At 41.3% G+C, this 21,609-nt stretch overlaps 1 protein-coding gene across 1 annotated transcript; it reads left to right on the plus strand.

Annotated features, from left to right (window-relative positions):
- Nucleotides 1-8,037: 8,037 nt before the first annotated feature.
- Nucleotides 8,038-11,353, plus strand: LOC120440736 (CMRF35-like molecule 5). The gene is made up of 6 exons (XM_039613920.1): nt 8,038-8,131; nt 8,323-8,655; nt 8,774-8,929; nt 9,175-9,273; nt 9,359-9,390; nt 9,744-11,353. Exons 1-6 carry the CDS (start codon nt 8,095-8,097, stop codon nt 10,002-10,004), a joined length of 918 nt encoding a protein of 305 aa, XP_039469854.1. The 5' UTR covers nt 8,038-8,094; the 3' UTR covers nt 10,005-11,353.
- Nucleotides 11,354-21,609: the final 10,256 nt, after the last annotated feature.

Below are 21,609 nucleotides of genomic sequence, written 5' to 3' on the forward strand. Positions count from 1 at the left end.
GACAGAAATGGGAGTTTCACTGGTCCCGCCCACCAAAGATCAAAGTGGCATGTACGTGGTCCATGATGTAAAATGCGTTTCACATCCATGGTATAAACGGTATACTGTTAGAGCAGGGGATGGAAATCAGCCAAGATTGCTCTTGAAACCTCTGCTTACATCTTGTTGAGTTCAGTTGTGTGACTCCACAACAAGCAGTAAACCTCAGAGCAGAAGCAGGTCAGCTCATCACAGCCTGTACACTAAGAAAAGATACTGAAGCTTACAATAGAAATGAATGTGAGTTGTGATTGTTTTCACCTTTCTGAGCTACTAAAACAGATCTTAGGATTCTGCCACCTGCCAAATGTCACTTTAACCCCTGAGTATACTAATTTTTCTGTTAAGCTGTAGAGGTAAACTCACCTTCCAAACATTTCTTTTTGTGTCTTTCAAAAACCATGAAAAAACTTGTTCACACACACATGTAACCACATGGATGCTTTGGGGCAGAGCAACCCTGACCAGCACATTCAATTGTCATTTATCAGTGAGGCCTGTGGGTCACATGACCCTTAGGCTTCTTGACAGTAATGGAAGGATGTTATGTGCTCTAGCCTATTTTAAAAAATGTACAGATAGAACCATTTAAAATTGTGTTGTGGTCCCATAAAGACAAGTCATTCAGAACCTTATTATACCTTAACCTTCTTATTATAGAACCTTATAGTGATGCAAAATACAATGACAACTTGTGGGAGTGAAGTCTATTATCTTGCATTATACTTTGTTTTGAAGGGCACTTATGAAAGAGGCCCTGGCTCTAATTAGTGTGAGGTTACAATCTCAAAAATGACAATGTTTTTGTGTATGATTTTTTGTCATGGTACCTGGTGAGCCAGGGTTTTGAGTTTTGCAAATGTTTAGAATATAATGTAAAATATAGTGAAACAATGTGATAAAATAGCCGACATCAGTGATGACTGAATCACTGAATCCACTCGACTGTGAGTCAAGTTACACTGTTTGTTTTCTTATAGTTAATAAAAGTGCAGAGCCGTGTTCGTGCATTTAAAACGCCAGTGAGCTAATGCTAGGCTAGTGAAGCTTAAATTTGATTACTGGTTTTGATTACTGGTATGATTTTTCCCTATTCATCCCTAATGAAGTTACTGTTACTTTGTCATGCTCATAAATGCATGCATAACTCTTTATTGTTATTTATTTATTTTTCAGCAGACTGTTTGAAGCTGTAGGTTTTTATTAAAGATGATATTCTCATATTATAACAATATAAAACATTTTCATTTTGTGTATAAAAGATCCAATACCAGAAAAAAGTTTTAAAATAATCACTCTGTGCATATGCACTCCTGAGAAAAGACATCTTTCTGCATTTTGTATTGGAATTTTGCTCCTCCTTCCAAAACTCACTTTAAATTTCTTTCAGTTTATTTACCTTTGTTAGGAATAAAAGAAATATTTTTAATGTGTATCTGCTCATTATCTTGTTTTATGTACTTTAATAATGAAGGCTTGTAGAGCAAGGCCACCTTTGACTCACAAATAAGAGCTCGGCCAGGCTGAAAAACAGGAAGTTTTAGTGCACAAGGCATATTAATAGATATAGACACAAAAAAGAGGAACTCTCCATATAAACAATGTTCAAGCCTGTGTGACGTGTAAAGTACTGAAATAACACCATATAAGACACAGCTAATGATTCTAATGTTAGAGAGCTCTTGCAACTGGCGTCTGAGCTGTGCAGGTCTCTCTCTCTTCCGAAGATGATTAAATAAAGAAATATAACTTTTTTAACACACTACGAGTCGGTTTTTTCTGTTTTGTCATGGGGAAAAAGAATCGGGTCTAATACCTTCTCTTCCATTTCACCACAATATCAGTATTATTGAGGCGCAATAATGCATGAGACTCAGCTCTAAACACGAACAATGAAAATTTTAGCTGTGCACATGCAGCTTTGAGCCACTTGTGCACTTGTTCTGATAACATATTTCTCTGCTGTTCCAATTGAACAGACACTCCTAGCAACAACCACAACAGCTGCAACATAAAACATGCTTTTTTTCACCTGCATTTTTAGTGCAATTTGCATTACATTGTGCTGCATACAATAGTAAATCAGAACTAAAATGTTCAGAGATTTAGCATTATTAATTTTATAGTTGCAATATAGTGTGAAGCATATTAAAAAATATCCTAAACTAGTAAATGGCTTAGCCTGTGGGACTCCGGAGGCAGCCGACAGGTATCGACAGGCCAAGCGGAATGCGGCTCAGGCAGTGGCTGAAGCAAAAACTCGGGTGTGGGAGGAGTTCGGAGAGGCCATGGAAAAAGACTTTCGGACCGCCTCGAAGAGATTTTGGCAAACCGTCAGGCGTCTCAGGAGGGGAAAGCGGTGCTCTACCTGCACTGTGTATAGTGCTGGCAGAGCGCTGCTGACGTCGACTGAGAAAATTGTCAGGCGGTGGAAGGAATACTTCGAGGACCTCCTTAGTCCCACTGACACGTCTTCCGAGGAAGAAGCAGAGTCTGGGGATGAGGGGAATGACCCGCCAATTTCCGGGGGCGAGGTCACTGAGGCAGTTAAACAACTCCTTGGTGGCAGAGCCCGTGGTGTTGATGAGGTTCGCCCCGAGTTCCTGAAGGCTCTGGATGTTGTAGGGCTATCCTGGTTGACACGCCTCTACAATGTTGCATGGAGATCAGGGGCAGTACCCCTGGACTGACAGACCGGGGTGGTGGTCCCCATCTTTAAGAGGGGAGACCGGAGGGTGTGTTCCAACTACAGGGGGATCACACTCCTCAGCCTCCCTGGGAAAGTCTATGCCAGGGTGCTGGAAAGGAGAGTTCGTCCGCTAGTCGAACCTCGGATACAGGAGGAACAATGCAGTTTTCGTCCTGGTTGCGGAACACTGGACCAGCTCTTTATCCTCTCAAGGATACTTGAGGGTGCATGGGAGTTTGCCCAACCAGTCTACATGTGTTTTGTGGACTTGGAGAAGGCATTCGACCGTGTCCCTCGGGGTGTCCTGTGGGAGGTGTTATGGGAGTATGGGGTGTCTGGCCCATTGCTACGGGCCATTCGATCCCTATACAACCGTTGCAAGAGCTTGGTTCGCATTGCCGGCAATAAGTCGGACTCGTTCCCGTGGGTGATGGGCTCCGCCAGGCTGCCCTTTGTCACCGGTTCTGTTCATAATTTTTATGGACAGGATTTCTAGGCGCAGCCAAGTGGCGGAGGGCTTTCACTTCGGTGGCCTCAGAATCTCATCTCTGCTTTTCGCGGATGATGTGGTTCTGTTGGCTTCATCAGGTGAGGGCCTCCAGCTCGCACTGGAACGGTTCGCAGCCGAGTGTGAAGCAGCGGGAATGAGGATCAGCACCTCCAAATCTGAGGCCATGGTTCTCAGCCGGAAAAGGTGGAGTGCCCACTCCGGGTCGGGGATGAGTTCCTGCCCCAAGTGGAGGAGTTTAAGTATCTCGGGGTCTTGTTCGCGAGTGATGGGAGAAGGGAGCCGGAGATCGACAGACGGATTGGTGCTGCGGCTGCAGTGATGCGGACGCTGCACCGGTCCGTCGTGGTGAAGAGGGAGCTGAGTGTAAAAGCGAAGCTCTCAATTTACTGATCGATCTCGTCCCTACCCTCACCTATGGCCACGAGCTGTGGGTAGTGACCGAAAGAACGAGATCGCGGATACAAGCGGCAGAAATGAGCTTCCTCCGAAGGGTGGCTGGCCTCTCCCTTAGAGATAGGGTGAGAAGTTCGGCCATCCGGGAGGGGCTCAGAGTAGAGCCGCTGCTCCTCCACATCGAAAGGAGCCAGTTGAGGTGGTTCGGGCATCTGACAAGGATGCCTCCTGGGTGCCTCCTGGGTGAGGTGTTCCGGGCATGTCCCACCGGGAGGAGGCCCCGGGGCAGACCCAGGACACGCTGGAGCGATTATATCTCTCGGCTGGCTTGGGAACGCCTTGGTGTTCCCCCGGATAAACTGGAGGAGGTGGCTGGGGAGAGGGAGGTCTGGGCTTCTCTGCTTAGGCTGCTGCCCCCGCGACCCGGCCTCGGATAAAGCGGATGAAGATGGATGGATGGATGGATGGATAGTAAATGGCTTACCTTTTTTGATGGATGAGGATATTTCTATGAACTTATTTCTCCACCATGAATGTCACTTATCTTTGAAACACAGTTGTGTCTCAATTAATCTCTTAACGAGCTCAGTGGACAAATAAGCCATAATGATCCATTAACATGTCAGAATGTACTTGCTTGCCTAAGCAACAAAACATAAAAAGTGAAATTAACAATTAAAGAAGCCTTTTTCTTATTAAAAGTGCTCTCCTTCTATATTATTTTGTTTTTTGTTAATCATTTTTTGTTATTTGGATGTCACCTCTTTCCCGGACAGTGCTGTGAGCAAGACATAGTGTTCAGTAGAGTGTCTTGTATAATTCTGTCAAGATTTGCACAATATAGTAATTTTTATTATTTGTTAATGTGGTTTCCAAGTTGTTTATACCACCCATTCCTAATTCCCTAAAGTGGTGGCAGAAAATTCAGATACAGTTTCTCAAAAAAAAGAGAGAATGAGCCAAATGTGGTGTTTATATGGGGTCCACAAACTGCTAAATCCAGGCAGATTTTCCATTTGGCAAGTAAATCTTGGAAGGCCACACTGGAAGGTGCATCCATCAAAATAGGCATGTAATAAAAAACAATGCAGAGAGTCTCTACTGTGTCTTGATGTCATATTTTTTTTGCACTCCTTCTGTCCTCTGCGCTCTGTGTTAGAGTTTGAGACATAACAGGCTCATTATTCTTTTTCCCAACACTCATTACTTTTTAGCCTTTTGTTTTTTTCCCTTCTTTGTCAGCTTGTGTTTACCTGCCTATGTTCCCTGGCTGTATCGTCTCACTTCTGTGTTTTCTCTACTCTGTTTTTGTTTCCCTTTTTGCTTGATTATTGCTTGGACTTACCTACTTTTTCTGGATCTCCAGCTAATCTTTGTTTGCCTACCTTTATTTTCACCACAGTGTAAGTTTTATTAAAAAAGTTTTATTCATTTGCCTGCCCACTTCTGTGTCTAAATTTGAACTGAACGCTGCATTACAAAACAGACAGTAGATGACTCGCCATGTACTCAAGTGACAGCATTTATTGAGGTGCTCCAACAAATCTCTACTTATTGATGACCCAAGTTGTACATATGCACAAAGAAGAGGCCTAGTACTGCCGGTGTGTGATAAATGTGTGTGCTTGAATGACAAGCACTGCCAACAGAGGTGCAAGATAATACTCTCATTTCCTCCTTGTACATTAAGACACATTACTTATAATAGGAGAATGGTTGGCCACTATGGTCACTACATATGAGAGAAGAAAAGAGGACAGTGGACATGAAATGGAAAGAAGAGGATGACACAGGTTAGATAAAGGTCCTATGTTTCCATGAATAGGGAACATATTTTTGGTCATTCCTTAACCCACAGGTATTATCAGTGAAGTGAAGGTTCCCTTCAATCATGGCGGCTTTAATCAGCTTTTGTTATCCTTTCCAAATATAGTAAATCGCCATAGCATTCTGACGTTCTTAAATGACAGTCCCAGCTGACTAATGTAAAAGATAAACTTAAAGAAAAAAATGTCCCTGTGTATTCTCAGAAATGTAAATAAGATTTTATGGCTCCCAGGACACACCACAAAGAGCTATTTATGTTTCTTTGTTGTCTAAAAACACAAATTGAGCTTCCAAAAAAACAATACACAGTGTTCTTTGTAATGACAGGCATCAACAACTCTGTTACAATTCTGCCTATTTTCATGTTTGATTAAGCTTGTTTTTTGATGTTAGAGGGCATGCAAAAATACTACAATTATGTGATTAATTGGAAAAAAGGAATTATCTGCTTATGAATGCAAGAGCTGATGACGTCTCAAAATAATTCGATTTACATGACTGCCACAGTGATTTTGTACTTAGTTTGACTATTCAGTGAGACTTATGGAAATTTTTTGTTGTTATAAAAAACAAAATGACATGTTTTCAGAAACCTGCCTCCTTTCAATGAGAATACTACATAGTGAAATAACTGTGCACTCTTGATTAGGAATGATGATACACATATATTACAACGTTGAAATTTCCTGATGACCTATACAATGCATGGTATCCAGAGGATGTGTTTGTATCATGTTCAAATGAGTCCACCAAGATTTTTTAAAGATGTTTATTTTATGAGAATAAATATTTGTCCATGTTCATTAGATTGGAGGGGATAGTCATCTAAAAGGTAAGAAAATACAGAATTCATCTTTGTAAAAAATTCTGATGTAAATGATTCAAGATTCTTTATTTGTCACATGCATAGTTAACACGCAGTGAAATGTGTCCTGAAACGCTCATCGACTGTGCAAAAAGAGAACATTGTATACAGTAAGTGAATTATATACAAAAGAGGACATTGTGTGTGGTAGGTAAGTGAATTATATACATTAAGTAAATTAAATAAAATTAAATAATCTGGAAATTTTAAATTGGGAATCTGAAAATGTACATTGTGTGAGTGGAATGTTCAAGATTCATAATTCAAGATTCAAGAAGTTTATTGTCACGTATACTGCAAAACAAAAATGGTTATGCGTCTTGCAGACGTTCAGCTGGAGGTTGTTGTCCTGGCACCTCGAGACCAGATTCTTCACCTCATCCATGCAGGCTGCCTCATCATTGTTGGTGATGGTGCCCAACACCACTGTGTCATCACAATTCACAATGGTATTGGAGCCATTGGTGGCCACACAGTCAGAAGTATAGAGGGAGTAGAGCAGTGGTGAGAGTACACACCCCTGTGGCACTCCCGTGTTGATGGTGATGCTGTCAGAGACACACCTACCCACCTTCACCACCTGAGTTCCGTCAGTGAGGAACTCCAACCGCCATCCACATAGACAGCTGTTGAGTCCTACATCTCTCAGCTTTGTGAACAGTCTACTGGGCACTATTGTGTTAAACGCTGAGCTGTAATCAACAAACAGCAATCTCACATAGTTACCCTGTTTCTTGTCCACGTGGCTGAGAGTGGTGTGCAGGCCATGGGCGATGGCGTCCTCAGTGGATCTGCTGGGTCGGTAGGCGAACTGGAGCGGATCTGTGGTGTTTGGGATGGAGGAGGAGATGATGTTCTTCAACAGCCTTTCGAACACCTTCATTACCACCAAAGTCAGTGCAACTGGCCAGTAGTCATTCAGGCATGAGGGCAGGATTTTTTATTTATTTATTTATTTTAGTTGTGAGTTTCTGAAACACAGTTTGTGGCTTTATGAGAAGTTCAAGAAATATAATGGGTCAGATCAGTCCCCCTCCCTGACATAGTGTCATTGCTACTGTCATTGGCTTGTGAGTGCTGGAAGTAAAGGCCCATAAATTTCTTATGTGATTGTTGTGATTGTGCTGTAGACTGTTTAACGATCGCAAATAAATAATCATAGTGTATCATAGCCATACCCTGAAAAAAATAACAGTAACTGTAAACTGGTTATATAATTTGTTATATAATGATTTTTTTCTTTTGAAACTTATTCTTACAGTATGTGACCTTAATGCACATTTTCAATTTATTAGTTCTGACAGTGATTCAAAGTGATCCTGAGACAATGATTCACATTCATACATTAAGTGGTATGAGTGTTAAAAAAGTTAAAAGAAAAAAACCCTTCAAGTGTTTCAAGTTTATAGCACTCTTAATCGACCGTGTGGGTAAAGCTGTCAAGTGTTCCACGTTGTTTGATTAAATACTGATTGCTATTATCACTGAATGTGTATTTTCGATTGCTGTTGTCAGTCTTTTTAGTTTTTCATAGTGAAGTTCTAAAGTCAACAACAGTAAATACAAAACATTGTTCAACTTTAAAACATACTGGGAGAAAGCTGCGAATGGACTGTGTGTCTGTGTGTGTTTGCAAAAGGGAGGAGCGTCTAGCTCATAAAAGAGTTACAGGAAAGGGAAGGGGAAGTGGAAATTATCGACAGTGGAGCTATCTGTCAATACTGCCACACACTTTATGTCATTGACCATTTTTATCATTTCATTGTAAATATGGTAAAAATCAGTGGATGTGCTTTTATTTTTTCTGGTAAGTTGACTTTTTTTTGCTTTTTTTTTAGTATTTGCACCTAGACAATAAGCAGGTACATAAACGTGGTAGCTGTCAAGTAATGTTTGCATATATTAAAATAAAATTCATACCACTATTGATAGAAATGTTAATATTTGAAGGTATGCATTCACTGAAAACTTTTTTATTATTATTATTTCTCCTTGTAGCTCTCAATATTGTGGAGATGATGACACTCAATGTACAAGGTGAAATTGGGGGAGATGTGTCATTCACATGTTCAGACTGGAAGGTTTGGATCAGTGTGAACACTAATAAGAAGTACCTTTGTGAAAGTCCATGCTCAAAAACAAAACACATAATCATCACTGCTGCGCCTGGAAAGACTGAATATCGAAACAGAGTAATCCTAAATAACAAAGGGAATGATTTATTAGTGACTTTCAATAATCTTGAATTGGCAGACTCAAAAAAATATTACTGTGGAGTTGAGAGACACGGCTATGATCCACTTATAGAGGTCAATCTAAAAGTTGTACATGGTGAGTTTCTTTTCTTTCTTTTCTTTCAAGAATTAAACAAAACAAATCTTTTGTTCAAATCAGAAGGAACTTAAAATCTTAATTTATTTATAAATGTATGCTGCTTTTATGGTTCCAGGTCCTAAAAAACGTGCTAAGACAGTCACTCCTGGGTCAACTGTGTCCTTTGCTGTTTTAAACAGAACCATTATGCCTTTAAGCCATTTGGATATTATTACTAATTCATCTGTCCTATCCTATATAACACCGACTACACCACCCATTCAAAAAGCTGGTAAGAACACACATGAACTAAATCAGTGGTTTACAAGTTTCTTCATGTTGTATTCTGTGCGTGCACGTTATCATGTTGAGTCAAATTTTGATGTTTGCATTTTCTTCAGTTTTCAGTAGTTTCAGATGTGAGTTCATTAGAGAAATAAATTTCTAAAATATAGCATGATAAAGAATATTCTTAATATTATGAAATGTGATAAAGATTTTGTTTTGAATAACTTCATTTTTTTCTTTTTCGGCCAGGAATTGTGCCATATTTAATTTTAGGTGTCATTGCCATAACACTGGTGATAGTATTGATGGTCATGTTGAACTTTATGCAAACTTTTAAAAGAAAAATGGGTAAGATCACACACACCACCACAGACATCGTGTATGCAAAATGTGGTACACCGTCCATGACACATTTCCTGTTGTACGTTTGTAGAAATTGTGTCTCCACAGGAAGATGCACATGTGGTAAGTTAGTTTGCTTTTTCTTTTCTTTAGACACCTTGGTGTTCTTTAGATGTCTGGGGGTGGGGGTGGCAGGCTGGTGTGTGCGTTTGCATGCATATTATTCAGTTAACAGTTTTGTTATTCCACCAGTAACGTCTATTGAGGTGATCTCTTGATTACTGAACTCTTTAAAGCTTAATTCATAAATTAAAATATTGATAGCTAAAATCTTATAATGCCATCTTCAGTAACAAGATAACACCAGCTGTGTTTAATAAGGATGGCAGTGACTTTTATGTCAATGCTTTTAGCATGCTAATAGCATTTTTATGTTTTACTACTTTTTTTCTCTTTTCACTCTTTAAAACTTTAAGGATTTTACTTATGATGAAACTGGACCTGAAGACCAGCAGACTGCCAGACCACCGGTAGCCGTCTTGAGTGCAAGCCTCAGTAGACTGAACGCTGATGTTGACTCTGAAAGTCTCTATGCAAATTATCTCCAAGACAGTCAATCAGCAGTGATAAATGATTCATTGTGCTCTTTTGCTCGACGACCCAAACATAAAACTGAACACAATGAGCAAAAAAGTAATTCTATATATTCCCTTGTTTACCTACCACAGGCAACCTGAACCTGACAACTGCGACAGGAAATAATTAAAAGGGAATGCTGTTAATATTTAATTTTTCTTTTTTTTTTTATCTTATAGCAGTGTTTTGTGTAATGCATGTATGTATGCAAATAATTTTTTTAACTGAAGCCTCTAAACGTAAGTCCAAGTCTATTCCAAATGATCAAAATAAGGATTCGAAGGATTGCAATCAAAATAATCCTGCAAGCAGACAGATGTTCTGTACACAGAGCATCAAACATGTGCTTTAGCCTCTGTTACTGATAAGCATTTTCATATTTTCCATCATTATACTGTAAATGAACGTCAATTTCAGAAACACAAGCAGAACAAGAAAAAGAGAACATGATAAGGAAGGTGAGCAAGAACTTTTAACTCATATTCAGATCTCCAAAATGTGTAAAATAAATATTTATCCTGCACAGTGCATTAAACATCACATAGTTTCTTAGTGAGTTGACTGAACAGCACAAAATCAGAGCACAGGACCTGGCATTAACTTTTTAACGTATAAGAGTTAAAGTAATCATTCACTTGTTCTGGAAAATTAGGAATTTTTTAGGTAAAAAAATACATCATACCTAAATATTCAACTCAGTTCAACTCAACTCGGTTTTATAGTGCCAACACATAACAGTCAACTTAAAGCACTTGATATTAAAGACTCTATAGTATTACAGAGAATCAAATGTTAAGCAAATACATTGGCACAGTAGGAAGAACGAACTCCCTTTGAACAGGAAGAGACCTTTAGCAGGACCAGGGTCAGGGAGATTTGGCTGTGAATAAAAGCAGGACTCAAACTCATTTTATATCGAGGGCAACATGCAGACCACTTTGATGCTAAGTGGGCTGCACCAGTGAAACTCCCCTTTCTGTCAGTGTAAAGACGTTTCATTACACATTAAATGCCTGAATATAAGAAAACGAATTTCAATTCCAAAAGTACGTCTCAGTCTTCCAACATGATAACGAAATACTGCTTGGTAAATGAAAGAAATGTGTCAGCATGACTGTTTGGGCTTAAACTGTAAGAATTAAATATGTATATCTGTTAGCTCAAAACTGAACCCACTGAAAATGTCCTTTTATTGTGGACTCATTGTAAAAAAAAAAAAAAGAAAGAAAGAAAGAAAGAAATCATTATAATCAGTAGGAAATTTTCTGGTATTTAGTTAATGTGGTGTAGTATGGGCCTAGGCCTTCAGTTTGACACCTCTGAATGAAAGTGATAGTTTTTTGTATTTATTAAAGTGACATTATACAGTAGACTTATGTTACCAAGTATAAATATTATAATTGTTTTTAACAGTGTAACTTTGACAGCTGCGTCTTCCTAATAAATTTGAAATCTGAGTGTTGTACTGGATTCTGATGTATAATTGTCTCCACTAATTCTATATTTTTTGTGAAACACTGAATTGAAATTCATATTGAAATTCTTGCAGAACGATGTCCATATTATTTTTATCTGTCCAAAAGCACAAGATAGACCTAATCAGATGTTTCAAATTTGCATGAAGACAGCACCTCTGAAGCTCAGCTCAGGTATGTGACTTTTTTTTTTTTCGCCTGTTTTGGTGGTTTTCACTCCTAACTGGTCATGGCAGATGGTTGGCCCTCCTTGAGACTGGTTCTGCTAGTGGTTTCTACCTATAAAGGTAGTTTTTTCCTTCCTACTGTTGCCAAAATACTTGCTCATATGTGTACGTCTGATAGTTGGGATTTCTCTGTATTAATGTAGGGTCTTTACCTTAGAATTTTAAGTGCCTTGAGACAACTGTTTTTGTGATGTGGCGCTATATGAATAAAACTGAATTGAATTGGAAGTAGCCCTTGCAGAAGCTCCCTTGATTTTTTTAAAATTATTTTATCACCTGCTAAAGTTTACTTTTGTTGCGCATTGTGATTTCTGTGAAGGTTAATTGGTCATTTTTGTTCTGCAAGTGGTGTAAAGTCAAATTTTACAAATCCACAAGTTTTCTACACATTACACTGCAATCCTGGAGGAAATGATGGGTTTTCAGCACTGGCGCTGATCCACCTGCCATCATGGAGACTCTAAGGTGTTATATGGGCAATATTGTGGGTGAGCTTGGTGAGCTGATTAAGACCAATGGGAGCACAGTGAAAGGATTAAGTTCATGGAGCATTGCAGTGAGACATGACAATACTCACACTTCCTGGACCACAATGTGACCATAACTGGCTTCAAAACTTTTCAGGAGACAGCGACCTTAATCTGAGCTGTAGGAAGAAATGTGGATTACACTAGTTGGGAAAGTTGTGTAAACCTGGATATGTAACTGTGAAGTAACATTTTTGTGGTTTCAGGACTGAACTGCTGTTGGAATGCACTCATATTACTCATCCTTTCTGTTTCAATCTGTGAAAGGAATCCGTGATTTGAATCAACAATATGTGCATTCCTCCATTAACTGACGCAACAGTCGCTCTAATGTGGCTGTGGTGAATGGCTGTAGATATTTAATGGATCCAGACTGCCCTATGCACCACTTACTGAACATGCAGCTGAACATTTTCTCTGACATCACAACACATACAAAAATATTTACCATCTCTTACAATAATACTTGCATTCATTTTATATTTCAGCTCCTATTGTAACATATTTATATTTTACATTTTTTTTATTGAATATTAAAGATGCCATTAAATTTCTCTTTTGACATTATCCTCTTTTATAACATTGAGTTCATTCATTCTTTAGAGTCATATTTTACCTTAGTGAGCTGTTTTGGTCTGTGATGTCATATTTTTTCTCATGGTCATAGGACCAGATTTTATAGTTTTCTTGGACTTGTTGTTTATTCTTTGAAGTCTGGTTTCTTCTGGGTTCTTATATTTGACTTGAGTTCTTTAGTTAACTTATGTCCTTGAGAAACACAAGTTTGTAAAAAGTAGAAAGAACCTGCTTGTTCTTTGGTCCATTTCTTGCTCATGTTTCTTTAGTATACTCTTAGGGTTTATTTTGTATTATCATTTGTGTTACCTTCATAGCCTTCCTTTTTGTATCATTCTATGTCATTTGAATGTGTTAGGGTCTTGTCTAAGTGTTGGAGTTGTAGCTGTTTGTCTTCTGTGTTGGCCTTGATTAGGTTCTCCTGTTTTTGCCAGCTGCTTCCACTCTCCTCATTAACCTTCAGTGTATCCAAGTACAAATAATCATCTTTTTATTTGTCCTTTGTTGCGTTGTACTGTTTTCTGCATGTTTGCCTGTGTTGTGTGTTCCCTGTGTATTTTTTGGTTTTGTATCTCTGGACTTTTAAAAAAAACTATTATTTTATGTATGTATTTATTCATCTGTTTATATTTTTATTATAACAGCCTAAAAATAGACAGTTCACTATCATTTAACTCTCAGCACCTTTGCATTTGAGTCCTCTCCTCCACACACTTCAGGAAAATATAAGAACATGAGAAAGGTTTCAGTAAGTGATAAATGATTTGGTAACAAACCAAAACGCTCAGAGTAATACAGAGCCAGGTGTTTTGGCTGTTTTATGAATTTCTGCTGTATTTCTTCTGCCAGTATGTTTTGTTTGTTTTTTTTACTCTTGCTAGATTCATTCACACACACAGAGGCAGCAGAAGTCACCTTGGCAGCGGGTATGCCCTCCAGTAGCTGATCTTGTCAGACTCAGAGTGAGAGCAGCTTGATGTTGTTGTTATTGTTGTTGTGTACATCACCCACCAGGGAAAGAGTACGTTGGCCTGGGATGTTCACTCTGTTATCAGTGACAGTCAATGACACTGCTACTAAGTGAAAAGGATTAGCCATCTGTTTCTCTCTCTGTCTTTCTTTCACTCTCAGTCACTTCCAACCATACACTATACTGGTTTTGTTTGAAGAAAGGTGCAAGGAAATTTAAGGTAGAGTCATTAAGTAGGTGAGATGAAAACTGCCTGAGGGTACACACTGCTCAATAAAATTAACAGAACGCTCAATCATCACAGTGAAACACCAAGTCAGTTTAACTCCATGGATATCAATTAGTCCAGCTTGAAAGCATAAACCATTATGAATCTGTTTCACCTGCATGGAAATGAAAGTGGCAACAGGTCACTGGAAAAGCAGCGGCAACACAACCCCCAAAAAGGAATTACAGGTGATGGCCACAAACCATTAGCATCTCCTTTTCTCTCCTGGCCTTTTTGTTCTATAGTTTTGCTATTTGCTAATGTTCCTCTCGCTTATGTTTCATGAGACATTACCTGCAGCCACTCAGGTTTACCCAGGGAGTCCAAATGCTACCATTGCCATTGCCACATGTGCCAGTTGCAAGGTTTACTGTGTCTCGCAGTGCAGTCTCAAGAGTGCGGAGTAGATACCAGAAGATGTGCTGTTACATTTTATTGCAATTTACAACAAAAAAGCAAATAGATATTTTTGATTTTAAAAACATGACTGGTTATTAAACTATGAAGGATAGCCTTGGGTATAATGGTTATTAAAATATATTTATTCATTTTTAAAATATTCATTCATCTTCTTTGCCTAATTATTAGTGTGGACTGTTTTAGGCAGTATTGCACGTAAGTTTCTTTTTTCTCTCCAGTTGGTGTGGCCCCCCAGTCTTGCTAAATTATCCTCTTTCTGATTCATCTGCAGAAATATTTTGAAGGACTTCAGCCAAATTTTACTAGTCCTTTATTTATCAAGGTAAAAAATCTCATTGAGATTAAAAATCTAATTTCCAAGGAAGACCTGGCATCATAGCCACAAACGTCAAAAATACATGTACCACATAAGTACGTTTAAAACATTACATTTAAAACAAATACAATATCCCATACAAACATGTGAAAAATATACAATAACAAATCAATTAAGAGTGACATTAAAAACAATCACACTGAGTAAAAGAGTTATCCCGTTCCTTTAAGATGGACTTAGACTCCCCCAAGGTTAGCAATGCTGATAATTTCAGTTCCTTCTGCAGATTATTCCAAGAAACAGAGGCAGCGTATTTAAAAGCCTTTTTTCCTCATTCTGTTATTTATTTACAACAACACATGCTGGTTGAATTACACATTATTTACATTTGTGAGCATGGTGGTCATTTCGCATGAACCATGAGATCAAGTAGCTAATAAACACCTTTCCAATCTGTGTTCTAAAATCAGATTAACCCAATAACAAGCAAACCTAAAATCGTTTAAACTCATAATTACGGTTTGCCTGCCCAGACTTGAACTTCTGATGTTGCATGTACAAAATGATTTGATCCAATTAAGTTAATTTACTTCCCTGGACTCTGAAGCTCCAATAACCAATTATACATCTTACACAATGATGGGGTTTTTTTGGCTCTTGACAACGCTCCCCAAATCTTTTTGTGAAGTTCAAACCTCTTATAAGCAGCTATCAAAGCCTAAATATGGCTCCCTGCCTCCAATCCAGCTGAGGTCATGCATATACTCTCTGATCAGGATCCTGCGCTTTAAACTTAATTTAATTTCACTGAAGTAGGATAAAGATTATAAAGAGATTGCTACTCAGTGTGCAGTATGTCATCTGTCTAGAGCAGTAACAAGGGCAGCTTTAAAGTTTGAAGTTTCACATGTCTGTCTCTGACTCACTGCAGTGACATAAAATTAGCTACTTGATCTCATGGTTCATGTGAAATGACCACCGTGCTCACAAATGTATATAATGTATAATGTAAATAAATAGCTTTAAAGATTCAGTCACACCATAGTAAACATAGAACTGCAACCTCCTTGCAACCAGGAAAAATCATTGCAATCCGTCTAAAACAGAGAGTGAGTAGTTGCTGTGATCAACTGGTTGCCCAGAGGTTTAGACTTTGGGTTGCAAGGCAATTGCACAGGTCGCCTGGTGAGAGGCAATTCAGATTAAGAGTTCGTCTGGACCAGTGAGTGCAATTCATCTGCTCTTCCATGTATTTCCCCAAGTGAGCATGGAATATAAGACAGGGAGAAGTTATCAGAACAAAGACATTACTGGCACAGCTGAATGGCTCAAAACTGTGATCACAGTCCTAAAACTTTGGCTCTGTGCCTTAACTCTTTACTCATTCCTTACTCTGAGTGTTGGGAGCGAAGCCCCACATATTTCTGTTTTGCATTAACTCTTGCATTAACATAAGTGCACGTGGCACCAGGACGCTCTAGGCCACAGGTCGATGATCGATTTTGTAATCGTATCACCAGACCTGCGACCATATGTTCTGGACACTCGGGTAAAGAGAGGGGCTGAGCTGTCAACTGATCACCACCTGGTGGTGAGTTGGATCAGGTGGTGGGGGACGACGCTGGACAGACCCGGTGCACCTAAACGCGTAGTGAGGGTGTGCTGGGAACGTCTAGCAGAGGCCCCAGTCCGCGAGATCTTCAACACACACCTCCGGCAGAGCTTCAACAGCATTCCGAGGGAGACTGGGGACACTGAGTCCGAATGGACCATGTTCAGTGTCTCCATTACCGAAGCTGCTGCATTGAGCTGCGGCCGCAAGGTGGTTGGTGCCTGCCGTGGTGGTAATCCCCGAACCAAATGGTGGACACCAGAGGTGAAGGGAGCCACCAGGCTGAAGAAGGCATCCTATCGGGCTTGGTTAGCCTGTGGGACTCCGGAGGCAGCCGACAGGTATCGACAGGCCAAGCGGAATGCGGCTCGGGCAGTGGCTGAAGCAAAAACTCGGGTGTGGGAGGAGTTCGGAGAGGCCATGGAAAAAGACTTTCGGACTGCCTCGAAGAGATTCTGGCAAACCGTCAGGCGTCTCAGGAGGGGAAAAGCGGTGCTCTACCTGCACTGTGTATAGTGCTGGCGGAGCGCTGCTGGCGTCGACTGAGAAAATTGTCAGGCGGTGGAAGGAATACTTGAGGACCTCCTTAATCCCACTGACACGTCTTCCAAGGAGGAAGCAGAGTCTGGGGATGAGGGAATGACCCGCCAATTTCGGGCGCGAGTCACTGAGGCAGTTAAACAACTCCTTGGTGGCAGAGCCCCTGGTGTTGATGAGGTTCGCCCCGAGTTCCTGAAGGCTCTGGATGTTGTAGGGCTATCCTGGTTGACACGCCTCTACAATGTTGCGTGGAGATCAGGGGCAGTACCCCTGGACTGGCAGACCAGGGTGGTGGTCCCCATCTTTAAGAAGGGAGACCGTAGGGTGTGTTCCAACTACAGGGGATCACACTCCTCAGCCTCCTGGGAAAGTCTATGCCAGGGTGCTGGAAAGGAGAGTTAGTCCGCTAGTCGAACCTCGGATACAGGAGGAACAATGCGGTTTTCGTCCTGGTTGCGGAACACTGGACCAGCTCTTTATCCCCTCAAGGATACTTGAGGGTGCATGGGAGTTTGCCCAACCAGTCTGCATGTGTTTTGTGGACTTGGAGAAGGCATTTGACCGTGTCCCTCGGGGTGTCCTGTGGGAGGTGTTGCGGGAGTATGGGGTGTCTGGCCCATTGCTACGGGCCATTCGATCCCTATACAACCGTTGCAAGAGCTTGGTTCGCATTGCCGGCAATAAGTCGGACTCGTTTCCGGTGGGTGATGGGCTCTGCCAGGGCTGCCCTTTGTCACCGGTTCTGTTCATAATTTTTATGGTCAGGATTTCTAGGCGCAGCCAAGTGGCGGAGGGCTTTCACTTCGGTGGCCTCAGAATCTCATCTCTGCTTTTCGCGGATGATGTGGTTCTGTTGGCTTCATCGGGTGAAGGCCTCCAGCTCGCACTGGAACGGTTCGCAGCCGAGTGTGAAGCAGCAGGAATGAAGATCAGCACCTCCAAATCTGAGGCCATGGTTCTCAGCCGGAAAAGGGTGGAGTGCCCACTCCGGGTCGGGGATGAGTTCCTGCCCCAAGTGGAGGAGTTCAAGTATCTCGGGGTCTTGTTCGCGAGTGATGGGAGAAGGGATCCGGAGATCGACAGACGGATTGGTGCTGCGGCTGCAGTGATGCGGACGCTGCACCGGTCCGTCGTGGTGAAGAGGGAGCTGAGTGTAAAAGCGAAGCTCTCAATTTACCGGTCGATCTACGTCCCTACCCTCACCTATGGCCACGAGCTGTGGGTAGTGACCGAAAGAACGAGATCGCGGATACAAGCGTCGGAAATGAGCTTCCTCCGAAGGGTGGCTGGCCTCTCCCTTAGAGATAGGGTGAGAAGTTCGGCCATCCAGGAGGGGCTCAGAGTAGAGCCGCTGCTCCTCCACATCGAAAGGAGCCAGCTGAGGTGGTTCGGGCATCTGACAAGGATGCCTCCTGGGCGCCTCCTGGGTGAGGTGTTCCGGGCATGTCCCACCGGGAGGAGGCCCCGGGGCAGACCCAGGACATGCTGGAGAGATTATATCTCTCGACTGGCCTGGGAACGCCTTGGTGTTCCCCCGGATAAGCTGGAGGAGGTGGCTGGGGAGAGGGAGGTCTGGGCTTCTCTGCTTAGGCTGCTGCCCCCACGACCTGGCCCCGGATAAAGCGGATGAAGATGGATGGATGGATGGATGGATGGATGGAAAAAATGAAAATATAATCAATTGAAACACAAAATGATTAAGGTAGTTTGTTATCATGTCATTAACTAGTGTTGAAAAATGGCAAGAGCACCAGTTAAAACAAAAGGCACAGTTACTAATATTGACTTCCAATGGCAAATGTGTCCTGTTCTGTAAATTTAAAGATGGCGCCACGAGAGAGGTCACCAGTTACAGGAGCTATTCTATTCTATTCTATTCTATTCTATTCTATTCTGTTCAGAGAATATGGTGGCCACAGTCAAGAGGTTAACAAGTTGAACTGATTAATGGTAGAAAAATGATTATAATAGTGTAACCAATGACAGAAACTGCAAGGGTGCGGGTTTTGTTCTTTCTTGTAAACAAAAAAAGGTTCCTGACCACAGAGTTGACGACAGGGGACACATGATATAAAGAGAATAAAATGAACTGCTCCATGGCTTCATGTTCACTGCATGATAGATTATAAATCTGGCTGGAGGGAAACAGAGCCCAAGGGAGGACATCTGTGGTCAGTGTTGGGGAGTAACGGAATACATGTACCGCCGTTACGTATTCAGAATACAAAATATGAGTAACTGTATTCCGTTACAGTTACCGTTTAAAAAGGTGGTATTCAGAATACAGTTACTTTGTTGAAATAAATGGAATACACGGCGGTACTTCCCTGTTTCATATTGTCGCGGGTCAGGATTGTTTGGGTTTGTTTGACAGCTACGTTCTGTTGTTCCAGGCGGCAGCGTTACGGTTGCCATGGTTACAGGGTGACGCGCTCTCTCTCTCTGCGTGTTTCCTGGGTGAGAGAGCGCTTTTTTGTTGTTGTTGTTGTTGTTGTTGTGCTAAGCTAAAAGGCAGAATGCTACAGGCATAGCTCTAAAGCATGTAGCCTGATGGGCAGTGTAGTCCGTGCTGCAGGGAGAATGGACTACCATACCCGTTATGTGTCTGTGAGCGAGGGAGGGAGAGAAAGGAAAAGTCCGAGCTGTCACGGAGCAAAAACGGGAGCTGGAAGCATGTAAATATAATAATAACCACAGCAGCCAAGAAGAGTGCCTGACGAGCCCAGCTGTAAGTAAGCTATTAAGACTCAACTGTACACCGTGTTCGTGTTTTCCTCCGGAAAAAATAAGTTCCGTTGGAGAAGCCTTTCAACGCCTCTCTCTGTCTCCCGCAAGCAAAGTTGACCCAGACAACAAAGTAAAGCTAGTTTTCGCTACCAGCCCGACACGAACCCGACGTATTAGCCAGAGGTCCCTTTACTACGTTTGAGCCATGGACCTTCAGTAACAGTAATAAATCACAGCAATAGGACATTCATGTAGTTGTAAACAGCATGATAATATATTAAGTATTCCAAAGTATTCAGAATACGTTACTCTCATTGAGTAACGTAACGGAATACGTTACAGAATACATTTTGGGGCATGTATTCAGTATTCTGTAATGGAATACATTTTAAAAGTAACCTTCCCAACACTGTCTGTGGTGCACTTGTATGGACAGTGGGGAGGTAACGTCTGAGGCCAAGCCTTGCTGAAGGCCTGTCCAAGCTTGTAATATTCTAAGGAAAGCAACTACTCAGCTCAAACAAGATTCTTAACTGAAGTCAGGGTGGACGGGAAACAGGTAGCAAGAAAGAAATTACCCCCGCTACCAGCTGATCAATCAATGATAGGATTATTGAGACGAGGGAAATTATATTAGGCGATATAAGTAAAAAATCTTTGTTTAAAGTTGTGACTGTCATCATTTCAGAGAGTGTGTGGCTCTGTTGAACTGAGTTTCTTACTTAGAAAACTTTTCTCAAAACCACAGACAACCAAAGCCTGAAGTGAAAGGAATTTATAGCCTGAACAGAGTCAGGTAGATAACAGGAGAAAGGGCAGTAAGTTTATTTGAGAGCCACAAGCCTGTACTCCTGCCATTACTGATGCGTGAGTCTTTTTTAGCTTCATTCTGATGCAATAAAGGTGGTCACCCACTCGGATCTCCCACTGAGGCTCAATAGCAGAGAGGCAAGCTCTCTGGAAATGCATTGGGTCCTCTTGCTGTGGAAAGGTGGAAAGAAAGTAGGTTGATAGCACTTTCTGTTGAGTCATTGTCTTAAGGTTATCATCAGTTTTAACAAACAGGCAAGCTATGGAGTGAGATGTCTTGGTGTCGACACTATGTGAATACACTTACGGGTCATTCCACCCTATCCATAGCTTTTCACACACTGCAAGGATGTGAAAGGCTACGGAAGACCCGGCCAAACCACAAGTCCCCAGGTAAATATATCAGGCTTCAGTTACAATAGAGAAAACAGTGGTTGGTGACTGCAGCACAGCTAGAATTACTGTAACCGTGTGCAATCAACACACAGGTCCCTTCCTTTGAAGTAGTCACTTTAAAGACAGGGACTAGGTCTGAGACGACTCTATTTTCAAAATGACACTGGTGCATGAACATGGCGAGAAAATGGCTATAAGACAGGGATCCATCTGCCACCAGTTTTTTCGATTGAATGGGGTCAAGTTGGTAATTACATTCAATCTGTTTGCAATAATACTGTGATTACTTGTGATAAATCTCAAATCTGTTGCCTTTGCAATTCATCTGTTTCGTCTGCATCAGACTTGTAGTGCTGTACAGACCCAGGGATGGACACTAACAGTGAATCACATGAAATCAACACACCAGAAGCAACTCTCTCAGCCACAGACTAGGCCATATCTAAATTTATAAACAAACAGATGCACCAAGTTCATTTTAATAATGACCAGCATTCTGCAAGTTTGTAGCTCAAAAATGATGGAGAAGGTAATGTACTCAGTGTAAGCACGTGTTTTACACATGTGTTTCTTGCTTTAAACAGCGTAATGAGAGAAAACTGAAGAAAAGTGAATATCTATATGATTTAAGGCTGAACTCTTCTGTTAAAAATTGCTAGGATCCATGTATTGTCCATGTATTGTCCTGACAATCAAAACCTAAACCCACAAAACATTAATCATTATCACGGCTGGCCGGGTGAGCCGTGTGGTGTAGGAGGAAAAGGACCCAAAATGCAGGCAGTTGACTGGTGATGAGAGTGATGTTTATTTACAGAAGTGGAGCGACAGAACAGGCAGTG

The sequence above is a fragment of the Oreochromis aureus genome, linkage group 6 (assembly GCF_013358895.1).
Source record: "Oreochromis aureus strain Israel breed Guangdong linkage group 6, ZZ_aureus, whole genome shotgun sequence".
Taxonomy (NCBI): Eukaryota; Metazoa; Chordata; class Actinopteri; order Cichliformes; family Cichlidae; genus Oreochromis; species Oreochromis aureus.

Coding starts and splice junctions, on each gene's coding strand:
- LOC120440736 (XM_039613920.1), top strand. CDS start 8,095: ATGGTAAAAATCAGTGGATGTGCTTTTATTTTTTCTG. Junction 8,132..8,322: donor ATGTGCTTTTATTTTTTCTG/GTAAGTTGACTT, acceptor TTCTCCTTGTAG/CTCTCAATATTGTGGAGATG. Junction 8,930..9,174: donor ACCACCCATTCAAAAAGCTG/GTAAGAACACAC, acceptor TTTTTCGGCCAG/GAATTGTGCCATATTTAATT.